This window comes from Vigna radiata, unplaced genomic scaffold (genome assembly GCF_000741045.1).
Source record: "Vigna radiata var. radiata cultivar VC1973A unplaced genomic scaffold, Vradiata_ver6 scaffold_227, whole genome shotgun sequence".
In the NCBI taxonomy this organism is placed as follows: Eukaryota; Viridiplantae; Streptophyta; class Magnoliopsida; order Fabales; family Fabaceae; genus Vigna; species Vigna radiata.
This window is the reverse complement of record NW_014543239.1, coordinates 430,745-445,497: the sequence shown is the minus strand read 5'-3', so window position 1 is coordinate 445,497 and position 14,753 is coordinate 430,745. Positions and strand designations below refer to the sequence as shown.

At 34.4% G+C, this 14,753-nt stretch overlaps 1 protein-coding gene across 1 annotated transcript in view; it reads right to left on the bottom strand.

The window, feature by feature from the left end:
* Positions 1-2,726, bottom strand: part of LOC106753263 (LOB domain-containing protein 4) — a 4,978-nt gene extending 2,252 nt beyond the window's left edge. The window contains exons 1-2 of the mRNA XM_014635052.2: positions 2,379-2,726; positions 2,125-2,303 (exon numbers count right to left, since the gene is read on the bottom strand). Coding sequence (XP_014490538.1) covers positions 2,125-2,301 — 177 coding nt within the window. The 5' untranslated portion in view covers positions 2,302-2,303; positions 2,379-2,726. The remainder of the gene's footprint in view (positions 1-2,124; positions 2,304-2,378) is intronic.
* Between the last annotated feature and the right edge of the window lie 12,027 nt (positions 2,727-14,753).

Below are 14,753 nucleotides of genomic sequence, written 5' to 3'. Positions count from 1 at the left end.
AATTTACATTTTCATTTAAAGTATTTTCTATTCAATAACAATTGGGAATATTTTCTAATATCTATCAAGTATTGGATTATTTTAGTAGGACATATTATAGAGTCGATAAAAAAAATACAAGAGGTGAATCAAATGATTCTCGAATCACGAACAAACCTATATATATAACATTTGACTTATCCAAAATTTTAAGAGAAATCTATTTATGAGTTTATTTTTTTTTTTATTTCTCATTTTATTGATCTCCACTCAAATGAATTCTTTACAAATATATGTATTACAAAATTTTAAATAATATATTTAACTAAAACGCTATATGAAAATGATGTCATGGACATGACCCAAGTTTTTTTTTCATTGCTGTTTTCTTTTATAGGATTTGTTACATGAATATAATGAACACAAGTTAAAATGTGTCATCAATGAGTCATGCTTACAATAGATAATTTCATATATCATTAATTTTATCACCAATTGAAATCTCTTGATCGGGGAAATCAACATCACTTTCAACATGCATAAGCAGTCTCTATCAATGTAACCCATGATTTTAAAGAGAAAAGAGAAAAAGATGAACTCTATAAGCTTTTCTTCTTCTTCTTTCTAAAATAACATTGATTAACCAACGAACCCAACCAAGACTAAGACCAAAAAAAGCTAACTGGTCATAAAGAAAGAAAGGAATACAAATTGCAATACATGGGCAATAATAATTACGTACCTATCTGCATATCTTTTTTAACTTTATCTTCTTGACATGGGTGTAGCTTCTCAGCACTAAAGCTAATTTATATATACTTGATCCTTTGTCTTCTTTTTATGTGCTAAGGAATCATACTTACCTCACTTTAATAAAGAAGAACGATTACTGTGGATTTGGTCATATTTTTTCATAAAAAAATTTAAGAAAGAAAGGAACAAGTTTCTTCATAATAAATTAAAAAATTAGTTAAATTTAGACTAGTCTACGTATATATTAATATTAATTTATAGAGATTTTTTTTTTATTTTAAAAGTGTTCATAAATTGTATGAATAAAACCTATGTATTATTAAAGTTAGCTTGGGGACATCAACCATAATTAACTACTACAACGGAAGTAAAAGTGGGAAAAAAACAAAGAACAAGTAAGCCCTTTAAACTTTTATGGATGGAAGACTACTTTATTCTTCTATAATATCTATATATTTGAAAGTTTAACATCTCTAGTATATAAGAAAAATATAGCCATATTTTTCTTGATAGTGTCATTTGTGTCCCTATTTAAGTAAGCAGCAGCAGATAAATTAGAAAACCCTAGAGCATGTAATGCTTTTCTGATATATATCAGAATGAAAGTATTACACAAAATACATGAATATAATATATATATATATATATATATATATATATATATATATATATATATATATATATATATATATATATATATATATAGGCTGTTTTTCATTTCTTTTTATCTGATCAGCATGTGAGTCTCTGTGTATGTCATGTTAACCTTGCTGATCAGATTCTTCTCAGTATAAATAAGCTACTTTTGACAAAGCTGCTATAAGATATAGCAAGGGGGTCTTGTATTTCATCAGTTTCCTTGATCTTTCTCTCTCTCACACACAAACACAGTGCTTAATACATAAGTTTCCTTGCTAAATCACATTTCAATTCTTAAAGAATGTAAATCCAAGTAAACTATGTATATAGAATATATATATATATGTGTGTGTGTGTGGGTGTGTGTGTATGTGTGTGTTAGGTTAAACTGCAAGGGTGGTTTACTATATAACCATTAGTCACTTTGTAGTTTGAGACCAAAAGTAGGTGCAGCTTCTTTGTCTAATACTTTTTTTCTTTATGTTGAACCTGAGTTATCAATTTAACCTTATAGTAGAAGTAAATTTGTGTATGAGGTTTTGATCTCTACTTTAAAAAAGGGCAACCTATCTTCCTAACAAAAGCAGAGAACTTGTAAGATGGTTCAGACAAAAATCCAAGTAGACCAACCGTAATGAAAGTGATTGGGAGGTTTTTTAACAGTATTTGACTGGTATCAATGAAATGATAAATATATATCGTGATGAGAAGATATAGTGAAAGGACATTAAGGGGCGCCTAAGAATTGAAAACCTGTAACATTTTGTTGACATTGCTAGCTCCAAAAACCCTGTGCACACTGGCAAACTTGTGTGGCTCATTTGCAGGAAAATAAGGAGCAAACACACAATCCTGTGCACATCTCCGTCGAAGAAGCTTGCATGCTGCACATGGTGACATTACACCTTGTTTTCTGCCACCATCCTTCATTTCTTCAAGCAGAAAAAGAAGAAAAGAAGAATAAGTCAATATGATAAGCACTTTTGAGCTGAAAGATTTAATTGAACCTGGAGAAATGAAGTTGGGTAGGGTAAGTTATTTTTGGACTTGAAAATGATGAGCAGAGGAAAATTTGATCGATGGGAAGGGAGAGGGGGTCTTAAGGAGTGTGGACATGATGTTATATAGAGACGTTTTGGGACAGAAAATCTTGGAAGGGTCCCATGAAAGACGAAACTCTAGATTTTGCTAGACAAAATCATGGATGTTGATAAGATCTTTTGCCCCACATGTACATTATTTATTTTTTCACGCTTTATTTCTTTTGTTTTTAATGCTTAACCTATATATCCTCATGCTTTGAACAATCTACAGATTTTCATTCAAAAGGGACATACAATTTCCCTTTTTCTTCATCTTTTTCGTTGTTTACAAGGTAAACATAGAATGAATCTGTTTGTGGAACATCGCTATTGTTGCAGTTTCTTATTTGGCGTTAGGTCGGATACAAGAGTTATTGAAAGGGCAATATATATGTCTAAACACGGATTGAGAATCGTTTTATTTAGTCGTAGGAATGGACTTTACTATGGTTTTTTGTGAAGAGTTTGAGCACAATATGAGGATGTTTAGCTTGTATTGGATTGAATACCCTACTTAGATTTCATTTATTTTCTTGCAAAAACGAAAAATAAAAGTTACCCCAGTGATAGAAACAAGATAAAAGTGCATACGAAACAACATGTTCGTTGCACGATCGATTTATAAATGCTGTAATAATTTGAGCTTTTGATAAAAAAATAATATGCAAATTGATTTTGATACCGAGTTTCTTTTAAACAATTAACCGCATGATAATTGTCTTTTACTAATAATATAAGTTGAGTCAACAAGCGTAATTTATAATTAGAAAAAAAAATCTTTGAAATTTAAGTTTTTGTCAAGCAAAAGAGGAAGATATACGTGAAACAAAGGAGAGTGTGGTTGAAGAGGAAAACCAGAAGAGAGGCATAAGAAGCATGTCAGTTGGGACGGTGAGCAGAGCTGAAGACTAAAGATTGCTCAGAAACCATAAGCTTAGTGGAAGACGAAACTTGTTGAAGTCATTATGTTAGATATTAGATTTCAGGTTATTCTAATGAAGTGAGGTAAACCAAAATATAAAAAATAAAAGTTGAAGATTTTTTTTTTCTCATATATATATATATATATATATATATATATATATATATTCTAAGTTGGGCAAATAACGTTATTAAAATCAGTGGCGATGTTCGCGTGTTTCTATTTTTTGTTTTTGTCTTGAGGAGATTCCTTACCTGCTCTTTGCTTCAATTTCAGGTCAGGACATTCAGGTTTAATGTGACTCTCTTTGCCACACTCACAACACTGAATAACATTTGATCTTGTAGCTTTCTTTCCTTTGCCATTTCCAGTATGGTTAGTAAGTTGACTTTTATTTTTCATAAACCGATTAAACTTTCTTACCACCATGGACATATAAACTCAGATTCATCCTTAGATGGTACAATCTTTGAGGCTTTTCTGCTAGTGACTTTCAAGGCTATGGACTTCTTTTCTTCAATTTCTTCCTCTTCTTTTAGCCTTCCAAGTTCAAGCTCATGTTCTCTTAACTTGCCAAACAAGGTAGCCATATTCATGTTTGTAAGATCTCTTGATTCAGAAATTGCAATAACCTTGGGTTGCCAGCTTCTATTTAGACTTTTCAATATCTTGATATTGATTTCTTCCTTTTCAAACACTTTTCCTAGAGCCATCAGGTGGTCGACTATGTGAGTAAATCTTTTTTGTACTTCATATATAGTCTCTTCAGCCTTCATCTTGAACAGTTCATACTCATGTATCAACGAGTTATTTCTGGTTCTCTTTACTTCTTTTGTGCCTTTGTGTGTGACCTCCAATACATCCTACATTTCCTTTGTTGTCTTGCACTATGAGATCCTGAAAAATTCATCCATTGTTACTGTAGAAGCAATTACATTACGTGCTTTGACATCATATTGTGCCCTACGTTTTTCATCTTGAAACCACTCAGAAAAACTTTTCAAAACAGTTTTTCCATTAACATGAGTTGGCTTAAATGGACCGTTTAGCATTGCATCCCAAACACCTTTATCCACGGATTCAAGAAATATTTGCATCCAAATTTTCCAAAAAGCATAATTTTCATCAGCAAATAGTGGTGGTCTATTTGTTGATGCACCTTCACCAAAGGTTTGAGAACTAAAAGCCATTTTCCAAGAATAGTCGATTTAAAGAAAAAGATAATCAACTTGTTTTTCAAATATTTTATGAAAACTCGCTCTGGTGCCAATTGTTGAAAATAGAATGGCTTAGTTTCAATACCAAGAGGGGGGTGAATAATGAAACACAAAATCAGAGTCTTTTAAAAATCTTTTTCACAAAAGGATGATCTTTCAAAAGCTTTCTTGAAACGCACGGAATATGATTTTTCAAATGCAGCGGAATATAGTTTACTATGTGAAAAGTAAAGTCGACTTTGAAAATAAAAGTGCAGGGATAGAGAATTCAAATGCATGTTTTTATACTGGTTCGGCCAAACTGCCTAAATCCAGTGTCCTTCCAATCCCAGGAAGCAAATGCACTATAATGATCAAGGTTTTTACAACAAGGCTTCTATAGTAACCTCCACGTCAGAATACAAAACACCTCTCTAACCCTTTAATCAAAATATAGGCATGTACAAACAAAGAACAACATCGAGATGTCCCCTCTCCTATAGTCTTTAACACTTTGAACAATCCTCAAAGTCCAGAAAGTCGCACGTCCTCTTCTTGTAGTCACAACAAGGCAACTCCAGTCTTCACAAGATTGATAGAAACTAATCACGAATCAAACACCTCAAGTGTAGTTAATCAGTCAGTAAGAGCACACAAATTCTTGCTCGTCAAGCAATCACCAAAGATGAACACCACGGTCTTCTTGATGAGTTCTTGGAGCTTTTTCACGTTCTACTAGAGATCGCAAATCCGAAAAGAATCAATTAACTCGTTAGAATCACCAAAGTCTCTTTAGAATTCAAATTTGCATCTATATATAGTTTTTCATAAAACTGATGCTCCTAAGTCGACTTTGCTACTAATAAAGTCGATTATACTCAGACAGTTATAATAGTTAGTAGCAGTCAAACCAACTTAATTGATTACACATTTAATACAGTTGACTCACAATCAATGCTTGGTTAATCATATAAAATATAGTCGTGAGACATCACAAGCATTAACCGAATTTAAAAACATAACTAACTAAGTCAAGTTGCTTGCACACACAATCGACTTTGTAACAGTTCAATGCAGTTTTGAAAAACTTTCTTTCCAAAAATACTCAGCACACTTTGAAAAGTTTGTGCAAAGCCACGAGTTTTAGTCGACTTACTTTATAATGAAGTCGACTTAAAACTGTTGTTTTGCCACACAAATAAAGTTCAACAAAAGTGCATGTGGTTTTCTTTTTTCAAAACATTTGTTATTCAATCACAAATAAGATCTCATGTAAAACACAGTGAATTTGCATGCTTTGACAAAAGCAACACAAATATGTTCTCATATAATCATCAACATGAAAGCTATGAACATGTAACACATATAAACAGATGTGTTATTAATTATGTGTTGTCATCATCAAAAACCACAAGTTCTGAGATTGTAAGGTTTGGCTAAACCAATGCTCCCCCTATCCACAATCTCAACAATGCAGTAGAATCTCATTTAATGCTTGGTCAACACATTTAAAAATATGACCATTAGATAGTTATATCAAGCATTAACAGAATTTCAAAACAATAACAAACTTAGTTGAATACGACTCGCATGTAATCGAATATGTAATAATGTTAATCATAGTTTTGACAAACTTTCTCTTTGAAAAATGTTACAGCATACTTTGAAAATAGTTTGTGCTAAGACACGAGTTTTAATCGACTCACTCCATAATGAAATTGACTTAAAACCGTTGTTTTGCCACACAATTAAAGTTTAACATACATGCTTGTGGTTTTCCGTTTCCAAAACATGTGTCATGCATTCAAATATAAAATCACATATATAACACAGTGAAATGCAATGAATAACACAATAAGAACACAATCATTTTCTCATGTATGCTCAAACATATTCAACACCACATATAACATGTAAACATAGAACATGTAACACATAGTATACGTGTGTTATTAATTATGCGTTTGTCATCATCAAAATCTCAGATATTACTGAGATTATGAGTTCAGCTAAACTTGTGCTCCCCTTATCAACAATCTTAACATATAATAAAATCCAAAAATTCATGCTTCTTCGCACACCACCAAGCATACTCATCGGATAACCACAAACTATATCCACTTGTCTCATTGCAACTCCACCAAAAATCATGTGAACCGTCATTGAATCTATAGATCGAAACAACTCCTCCACAACACCAGCACCCCCTATCAAACTCATCGCATGAGCCACGTCGAAACCCAACAACAGATCAAACCTCCACAAGATCTCACCACCATCCACACATAATGCTAGAGACATTCGAGCTTCACCTCATTAGAGTATATCACTAATCTTGCAACTCTCCTTTTCATGGAAAAATGCAAAAAGCAACAACCAAACATATTTGCACCGCCAGAGTTGTGCAATACATCGTGCCTAGATCTATAACATGACTACACCATCATCATGCAAGCAACTACAGGATCTATTATGTATACTTTGCCGAAAATGCACAACAACAACACTCTTTGTCACTCAAGATTTTCCCCTCATCATGCAACAACCAAATTCGCAAGCTACCAAACACATAAGCTAAATGGAGGAAAACAAGTTTTGTAGTGTTCATAGTGGTCGTCATCATGTTTGCGTGCACTAATATGAAGAAAAAATTGAAAATGAAATATGCTTAAGGGTTACATATGAAGGGATTTATATTTGACCCTCCTAAGTTAGACATAAATTTTCATTTTTACATTTGACACCCTTTGATCAGACTTAAGTTTGATCCTTACCTACCAGACATACATTTACATCTAACTAAAGAGGATCAAACGTAAAAATTAAATTTTACATTAGACCTAAGAGAGTCAAACATAAATTTTGAAAACTTATTAATAAAATTGTTGCTATGTTTTTTTTTTCGTTTAACATTCACAAATAAAACGTAAATTGCTTGTATCATTGTGATATGTGATATCAGGAAAAATATCTTGACTTGCATCATTTTAGTGTAATTCAAGACACGTGTCTTTTTAAACACAACAATTAAAATAATGACCGTTGATTCAATTGGACATTGAATTCTGTAATTTTGAAAACATGTTTTTAACACCGAAGATATAATAATTCATCCTATATGTGCATATAATTGTTAGATCAAACTTAATCTCTCCTAATAAATGGGAGAGGTATTGGTTAATAAATATAATCATTCGTTATGTTATCATAAAAAAAAAATCAACTGAAAGTAGGTGCTTTATTTCAGTAGTATACATTAAATAATAAAGTTATTCATGAGACAAATCTATCAAACAAAAACTGTTTTATTAACATAACGAATCTAAATCCTGTTAATCATATATGTATGAGCTTAAACAACCCAGAAAAGTGACAAAATGAAAGATCAAATTCACAAAGATATTGTTCATGCAGTTATCCTATTCCTTTATTTTCAATTGCAGAATACACATAACAAAATCATTTTTTTATCACCACACACAACGAAATTATAATCACGAAAACATACATTATTTTGTTGAAGCTGAGATTTTTATGTCACCATCATCCATGGTTATTTTCTTCAATCAATTTGGTTAAAAACATTCTAATCCGTATATGTATACATCACTCTCTTACCTCAAAAGAAAAATTACAGAAAAATATATATATGTTTAATTTTATTTCCAATATGATTATATCAATGAAGAGGATTCGTAAAAGAGATATATCAAACATAAGTATAATCTATATACACTAGTGCAAAAACGTTGTTTAACGTCAGTTAATTTGGGCTTTTAACGTCATTTTCGTTCCCGACGTCTATTTGAGTACATTACTTTGCATCAGTCAAGTAATGACAGACCTCTATATAGACGTCGGTTTTGAACCCAACCGACGTCCAACTAGACGTCAGACGAAGTAACAATAGACGTTACTATAGACGTCAGTGGTCAACAAAATAGACGTATGAACGCGCTGGATCGTTTTCTGCTCTGTTACTTATTGGACGTCGCTTTGTGCATTGACTGATGTATGTGGACGTCAGATTTTGCCTTAACCGACGTCTACCGGGCAATTTTTTTTTAATAAAGTTTTATTTTTCGAATATAACCACACCTGAAAATCAGAAAAATTTCAATTTGTTTCAGCTATAAATAAATATAATTCATTCCAAGATCAATAAAAAAAAGTTATAAACTTAAACTAAACCTAAGTAATTGAAAACAAGAAAAATAAGTCTTGCTCTAGTTCCGGTTTTGGATAAGATAAGTTGCCCACTCTTTCCTTATCTGCCTTATCATGCCTTCGGTTAGAGCAGATGAATTGTTGAAGGTCTGCACAATTAAAAAAAATTGATTATGGTTTGATATATGTTCAAATGAATTAATTGATTTTTTGATGTTTTCAAAGTAAGCCTGATTATTACCTCATTCCACTTATCTGTAATGGCAGCTCGAATGATGGTCTTAATGCAAGACATCACATAGTACCCAATTCCCATGAATCAAGTTGTTTGTTACACTAAAATGACAAAGTAAATATATTCAAGAATTAAGATCATTGAAAAACAAAGTAAATGAATTAAAACTATAAATGCACCAAACCTTGGGATACAACACTTTATTTAGCTGACCTCGAGATGTACCCATTACTCTATTTACATTAAAATAGAAAGTAATATTAATTTAAGTATGAAATCATTAAAAATTAAGGCCGACATGAAATTAAAAGTCATTTTTAGCGAAACACTTACCCTTGAAGCAGGACTTTCAAATCATCTTTAATCTTCTTATGCAGTGAACATAAGAAGACTACTGTACTTTTTTTGGGAAGGAGGACTACCAGTTGCCAGTGAGCCCTGTTTGGAACATCATAAATAGTTAGTAAACTAATTAAGTAAACTTTAATTACCTTTTACATAAAACAAGGCATACCCGTCAATGTATGGCACAAGGTATATGTCTCTGTTTGACTCATCCATCCATGTTTGCAAATAATTTTGTTTCACTTCATCTGTGTTACCACAACGTTGGATGGTCTGAGGTTCAACAAATTTGTAAACGGAAGACCGACCTTGGTCTACAATGATTGAGTCCATGTACCTATAACAACAAAGTTAACTTATTACAAATTAGGCATCTTAATTAAAATAATATGGTACAAAAAAATAATTGTCTTACATGCACCAGAGTTGAATAACGGAAATATTCAACCACTTGTCTCCCGAAATGATCTCTGATACATCATTGAATGTGATATATACTGGCAAGTGGGGTGGGAGACCAAATACTCTTAAATCACAGTATATTTCTACTGATCCTTTGGTAAACCTGGGACATCTTGCCATTAGTTTTGATATGGGATCATCCTCCACTTCATCCATGTCATTACCATCATCACCATCATCATCATCATCATATTCAGGTATTGGTACCTCAATCATCGGCTGCTTTTGAGGACGTGTGAACTGAAGATAACATTTTCAAAGTTATTAACAATTCTTTTGAAATTATAATATAAAATAGCCAATGATACAAATATTATACCTGTTGTGTCCCAATGTGTGTGACAATCAATGCTCTAGGCCAAGCTAAAAAAGTTCCTACGGCCTCTCCCACAAATTGAACTTCTGGAGTGGGTACAGGCACCTGAGCCTAGGGATCCCGCGTCAATCATGACACGCACGGCCTGGGATGCTATGGGAACACCATGAATAGTGACTCCTCCCTCAACTACTCGTCCAACAGCCACAATGCGTGCGGGATCCCCTTCAACCAACATGGCATACTGACCACTGTAGTCAGTAGGTTCAGAAGTAGAGCACGATCCTTTGGTACTGGCAGGAGGGGGTGTGGGAGTTTCAGTTGGCACACCCAGGGTGCCCTACGTCATGGATTATAGCTTCTCCTCAAGCGCTCTTTGTATTTGTTTTTGTTCTTGTATCTGCTCATTGAATCGTTGCTCCATTTGACGAAATCTTTCTTCCCACTGACGATCCATCTGCCTCAATGCCTCCTGATTTGTTGCTTGTGGTGTTTGAGTTGTTTTTTGTACAGGGCCAAAGTACTGACGAAGACCAATGGACCCAGGAACTGCACGTACACGTCCTGGGTGCTCCAGTTTTCCAATGGTCGTTGTTAATATGTCCTCCCTACCTTGGGGAGTAAATGTTCCCTGCGTCTGCTGCTCAACCAACTCATCCTACACATTAAAAATGTTGCGTTACTTAAATTGCAAGATATGAATAAAATACAATAGTAATGTTTAAAATTTGAACTTACAATTCTCTGTGAGATCGCTACGGCTGAGGCAGATGTCATGTTCCCATCAGATTTAGTACGAGCAGCCTTCCACATCTCGTACCTTGTAGGTGGAGGTGCTAGGTCTGGGGACTCAAGCCCCAACTCATCCGCTCGACTCTTCTTAAGTTTCTCCTCCAGTTTCGCATAACCACCTCGTGATAACACATGTGGTGCATCATTTAGCCTTTGCCTTTCTTGGGCGGCTAACCTTATACCTTGTAAAACAATTTTTATGCATAACTATATAGTAATAAAAATGAAGATTGAAGACGTTGTTGGTTAAGAGAAATACCTTCCATTCCTCAGTCTCTCTAGTTTTACGAAACTGAATCCATTCTTCTTCTGTGAATGAATATTCCTTAGATGGATTCTCATGTTGTCTATCTCCAAATACATACAGACGTGCTAGCCTTGTCTTGAAATCTCTCCACATGTTACATATCTGTGTTAAGATTTTCCTTCTCATCTGAACTATGTCTGGAATATCATATTTTAGCTGTTTAAAACAAGAAAAATGTTAATAACATAATAAGATCAAAGAATTGAATACATCAAATTTCTTTGAAGTAAGTATATATACCTGAACATCTTGCCAGAAGAGGTTCTTCTCCACCTCTGGGACGTGATCCCAAGTTGGATGAAGGATAGAAACATAGGTTTTGGCTATCTTACCCAAATGACTTTTAAATCTATCAGCATTTGGCCCTGATGCCACACCGGTTTTTGGGTGAAAATCAACATGTATCCTCTGTCCAGGAACCTGTCCGGATGCCGCTTCTGGCAAACGTGTCGCTCCTTGTGTACGTCTGCTGTGAGCTGATGCTGAGTCTGAGGTCGACATACCTGAAAAATATATACAAGGTTAATATGAATTGAAATTTAAATATTCATCAAAATAAAAATTCATATAAACCGTGCATCACTACGAATTGCATGTATGTCATCGGCAACGTCATCAATAGAGTCTTCATTGGGTCTTGATGTGCTACATGTTGTCTCAAGAATATCAAGACATTCTTCATCATCAAAACTGTGCATGTTTTTCCCTTCAAAAACCACTGACCAATTTTCATTTGCTGGATCGCTGATGTAGAATATTTGCCTTGCTTGAGTTGCCATAATAAATGGTTCATCAGTGAAACTCATCTTTGTTAGATCTACCCATGTGAAACCAGAGTCATCTGTAATGATTCCAAAATTTATATCAACCCATTTACACTTAAAAACAGGGACTCTAAACCTGACATAATCCACCTCCCATATTTCTTGTATTACTCCAAAATAACTAATTGATGCAGTGATGAGATTTTTATCTTTAGAACTACAGAAGTGCACTGAATAAGCTTTTAGTGTAACCCCACTATTTTGAACTCTACTTTTATCATCTTCTTCCGTTGTCTGAAAAGAGATATTGTTAATATAGTATCGATCATATTTAATGACTTCTGTGTTCGGCCCCCGAGATAGCCTCAATAGAGTTTCAGAAACATTTGGAGTCGCTGTTGACGGATTGGCAAGTGTACCAAATCGTACAAGTAATATAAATGGTAAGACCAAGTATCGTTTTCCCGAAGAGACTCGTATGGCTTTCTCTTTCGCGTGAATTAAAATAATAAGACTTGAGAAATTAAAATTAATAAATTGAGTTTGAGAGCAAAAATATTAACATGCAAAATAAATGTTGATTCAATTGACAAGTGAAAACAATGGATGGATGGATGTTGTTAGGTACTAACAATTTCATCTATTCCACTTTCTCATACACACTAACCTTGATTATTAGATTGATTAAATTGTTATGCGACTTTCTTAGCCTCCCCTTAACCCGATCCCTCGGCGAAAAGGGCCTAATATCAATTACCGNCTTGCTATCCCTAGCCTCCCCTAGTAATTAATACCGCATTANAAACAGAAGTTAGCGCAATTGATCGTCCTACCCTATCCCTAGGTGGTATTGCAAAATCAATAGATTACTCACTAGTTCATGTCATTACTGCACGTCCCCATGTCAATAACGACAAACAACGATATACCGAATGAGTTAAACGATAAGAGCTTTAAGCACAGATGATAACCCAACAATAATCAATCAAAACATATGGAGACCATATCAATAATCAATAGTTTCAATAAGAGAGAGTATCAAAAGATTACATTGAATTCCCCAACAACAATAGGGTTTAGTTCACCATAGACATGGTGAAACTAGATGAGAAATGGAAGAAGAATGAAAGAGCAAACCCTAGAAAAGATGAAAAGGAGCCTAAGCATCCAAAAGATCCTCTCTAGAGAGCAAAATTAGGTCTGGTCATCTTCCCTTGTCAAAAGAATGACTCTGAATTCATAGTAGGGGTATTTATAGGTGAGGAGCGCGTCAAAATCAGGCTCAAGTCCAGCGTGCCACTGCCGGGCGGTTTAAGTGTGCCGCTCGGCGGTTTGCCATAACCTGCCGCCACCGCCCGGCGGTTTCCCTCGCCAGCGCCCGGTGGCAATCGCCAGCGCCCGGCGGTTTCTCTCAGCTTGAAATACTGCCTACTCCTCGTCCTGGACCGCCCGGCGGTTTAAGTGTGCCGCCGGGCGGTACGTCGACTCTTCAAAACTTCATTTTTCTGTTCTTTTCTTGATTCAACGACCTGTATCTTCAACTTCATTCTTCACTTTTCTCAAATTAGCTTCAAAACAATGCAAAATAAGCATAAAATCGCTAAAAACAACTTTTAACTCTCACTAGACTCATTTATTGAGTTTTGCTTGATTCTAAGCTCGTTTCGAGTAGTAAAGGGTGTAATTTGGTCCAAATTGACATATGAAAATCACTGTTTTTCAACCTTCATCGGTCGCATAAATCTTTTTTCTTAAACCATGGTAAGAAGGTTTTGACATGTTCATTAAGCTGCCACTTTTCACTCATTCTTGGGTGTATTGCTTTTATTTCATTAACGTGTTCAGAAATGTAAGGAATAACACCATCAGTGTTGTTTAAGATGTACAAATGAGCTTGATCAACTTCTTCTCTACTCACACGTTGAATCCTCACACCAAGACCCTTACCTTCACATCTTCCTTCATTTATGCTCTCAAGTAGACCGACTGGTTCACAACTTGGCATGTAAGCTAAACAAAATCCAATGGCTTCTTCTGCAATGTATCGTTGTATGATTGAAGCTTCTGGTCTATACTGATTCTTGACATATCCCTTTAAGATTTTCATGTATCTTTCAACAGGATACATCCACCTTAGGTAAACCGGCCCACATATTCAAATTTCTCAGACTAGATGAACAATCAAATGAACCATGATATCAAAAAAAGAAGGTGGAAAATACATTTCCAATTCACATAGTAGTCTTATTCCTTCGTTTTCCAATTGATCTAAACATCGAGGGTCAACAACTTTCTTGCAAATGGCATTAAAAAACAAACACAGACGTGTCAGAATACCCCTAACAGAACGAGGTAATATGCCTCGAATAACAACCGATAACAACTGTTGCATCAATATATGACAATCATGAGACTTTAAACCAACTAACTTCAGCTCTTGCACAGAAACAAGATTACTAATATTAAAAGAATAACCTTGTGGAACCTTTACCATTCTTAAAGACTTACAAAAACTTTGTTTTTCTTGTTTAGAAAGAGTATGACAGGCTGGGGGCAAATAAGTGCGTCTACCTATTGCCTGTGGATGTAACTCTGTTCGAATTCCCATGTCAGCCAAATCTTGTCTTGCTTTTATCCCATCTTTGGTCTTCCCTTTCATGTTTAATAAAGTTCCGATGACACTGTCAAAAACATTTTTTTCAACGTGCATCACATCAATACAATGTCGAACATCAAGTATAGACCAATATGGAAGATTAAAAAATATTGATCGTTTCTTCCAAACATTTTTTGC